Below are 2846 nucleotides of genomic sequence, written 5' to 3'. Positions count from 1 at the left end.
TATATGACATCCCATCCCTGGAAAGCACTCCCTCCTCACCTCTACATTTTAGAATCCCTCTCCTCACAAAGCTCAACTCATGTCACCTCCTTTATAGCCTTTACAGAGCTCCTCAAAATCGGTAGTGCCTTGGACTATATTTATTTGTGTATGTATTGTATCCACTCAGTAGAATATAAATTTCTTGAGAGCAGGTACCATCTCATTTCTGTCTTTGCATCTCAAGTGCCTAGAACAGTACTTTGCCCATAGCTGGTGCTTAATAAACATATGTTGCATTTGTATTTTGCATACTAATTAGCTCACAAATTGTCAAGGGAAGACATTTATAAAATTGCTGAAAAATCTAGTTCTTGATCTTTACCTTTGCCTTCATGCCCTAGCTATGTCTGCACAGGTGGAACAGAATTAGATATTATTGTTTGAAATACATAGCAGGCCTGAGTCCCACAACACCTGAAGACTGAATTCAACAGCAGAGACAGGCACTTCTAGGCTTCCTGGAAGCATGTAGATTGATGAAGAAAATTTGAATATTTTAGTCACTTCTGATCCTGTTTCCTTCTAAGAAAAGAAACTCTTCATTGTGATCAGAAATGAAAATAATTTCAAACCAAGCTCCGTAGTGACAACCTACTGACATGATTGTTGGAGATCTTTACAAAATGTGAGTCAAGAATAAAAGCATTTTGCATTATTGCTTCCAATGAACTCCTGCAAGGGGAAGAAATGGAAATAAGAAATAAAACTTTTGTGACAGAATTTCTTCTACTGGGACTTTCTGGCTACCCAAGACTTGAAATCATTTTCTTCATTTTAATTCTAGTGATGTACTTAGTAATCCTGTTTGGCAACAGCGTCCTCATTGTAGCAAGCGCATTGGACTCTCACCTCCACACCCCCATGTACTTCTTCCTCAGTCACCTCTCCTTCCTGGACATCTGCTACACCACCACCGCGATACCTTCAACCTTGGCAAGCTTCTTGTCTAAGAAAAAAACCATTTCCTTCACAGGATGTGCAGTGCAGATGTTCCTTGGCTTTGCCATGGGATCGACTGAATGTTTACTCCTGGGCATGATGGCATTTGACCGGTATGTGGCCATCTGTGACCCTCTAAGATACCCCATCATCATGAACAAGATTGTGTATATGCTGATGGCTTCTGCGTCCTGGCTGTCAGGGGGGCTTAACTCAGTAGTACAAACAGTTCTTGCTATGCAGTTACCTTTCTGTGGAAATCATGTCATCAATCATTTCACTTGTGAGATCCTAGCAGTCTTAAAATTAGCCTGTGCTGATATATCTCTCAATGTGATTACTATGGTGGTCTCCAACATGGTCTTTCTGGTTCTACCATTGCTGGTGATTTTTTTCTCCTATATCTTTATCCTCTATACCATTCTGAGGATGAACTCAGCCAAGGGAAGGCGCAAAGCTTTCTCTACATGTTCAGCCCATCTGACAGTCGTGATCATATTTTATGGGACCATCTTCTTCATGTATGCAAAACCCAAGTCTCAGGACCCTCTTGGAGCTGACAAGTTGCAAGCGACGGACAAACTCATTTCCATGTTTTATGGCGTAGTCACCCCCATGCTGAATCCTATCATCTATAGCCTTCGGAACAAGGATGTGAAAGCTGCTGTAAGAAATTTGCTCAGTCAAAAGCCTTCTTCTCAATAAAATCTCTGTAGCATGGTTCTTTGTCAGGGATCTCACGTGGACCTGCTTTGCTGTTCCCTAGGGCATATTATGTAGCCCTCTGACCTTTGTTTAGAAAAAAAAAATTTATATATTGTAATGGGAATGCAAATTTGGAAGATCTTCCCTGCCCCTAGGCTAAAGTGCACCTGGAGCCTGGGATGAGAGGCTTGTTTTTCAGTAGATACTTCTTGATTGGCCAGTGAGTCAATAAGGTTGTTACATTCTCTGAGCCAGGAGAAGGCTATATAAGCCCTGATGTGTAGCTTTGTTTTGGGGGCTCACTTTGAGAAGTGTTCTGTGATTTGATCTGTATTCTGGGAAGCTGTTGTCCAGGGCCCCCCCAGCTTTGAAAAACCCAGATGTGGAAACCCAGATGTTGACTGGGTATGGATGTAATGGTTGGACAGTTTGGAAATCTATCTACTTGATCTGTTTCTGTCTTGATAATTCTGCCTGTATACTTTGAAGTTCGGGGTGCTGACCTTTTTCCCCTGAACAAGGTAAACGATATATGTCTGACTGATTAAAGTAAGCCTGTTAACCCATTTTGAGTTGCTTTCCTTTATCAAAGCAGATCCAGGAACCTGTATGGGCAGCCACCCTGAGGACGCTTGGGGTGCTTGCTGCTCAATAATTGGGTTGAGTTTTTATGAAGGGGAACAAAGATTTACATGGTACTGATATAATAAATGAGTGCTGTAAACCTAAAACAAATATGTATTTTGAGCCTGTGACCACTCTTTTATGCTGTAGAAGCAACAGCAATACAAAAGCCGTGAAGAAATTCCAGGGAGGAAGCCATTATCAGAAAATTTACTTCTATTTATCTCAGCGAGTTGAGGCCAGCTGAGACCAGCCTAGAACTTTACATCATTTTTACTACTTCATAACCATCAATCTCTCTGAATTAAATTCAGGGAGTGGGGAGGAGGGATGTGAACTTTTCGAATGCCCAGTATAATTAAAATCACACTTGATGATGTGCATATAAAAAATGCAAAATGCTACCTGCTTACACTTTGGCTGATGTGGCTGTTTTGTTAATTAAATCCCCCTCCTTAGGGACTCAAAGGGACTTTTTAAAGCTTCAAACACAACACAAATTTTGCATTGTACCTGGCTCAGATAGTCTTTGATGA

General features: G+C 41.1%; 1 protein-coding gene across 1 annotated transcript; it reads left to right on the top strand.

Annotated features, from left to right (window-relative positions):
• The first annotated feature begins 363 nt into the window (after positions 1-363).
• LOC138167622 (olfactory receptor 13C3-like) lies at positions 364-1686 on the top strand. Its single transcript, XM_069096561.1, has one exon. It carries the CDS (start codon positions 730-732, stop codon positions 1684-1686), a length of 957 nt encoding a protein of 318 aa, XP_068952662.1. The 5' UTR covers positions 364-729.
• The last annotated feature ends 1160 nt before the right edge of the window (positions 1687-2846 follow it).

Source organism: Petaurus breviceps, unplaced genomic scaffold (assembly GCF_028583685.1).
Source record: "Petaurus breviceps papuanus isolate PSGF00001 unplaced genomic scaffold, PetGlider_PUasm1.0 239423, whole genome shotgun sequence".
Lineage (NCBI taxonomy): Eukaryota > Metazoa > Chordata > Mammalia > Diprotodontia > Petauridae > Petaurus > Petaurus breviceps.
This window is presented reverse-complemented; position numbering and strand designations above follow the sequence as displayed.

Bases quoted from the DNA above. Each gene is read 5' to 3' on its own strand.
- LOC138167622 (XM_069096561.1), top strand. From the start codon at position 730: ATGGAAATAAGAAATAAAACTTTTGTGACAGAATTTCTTCTACTGGGA.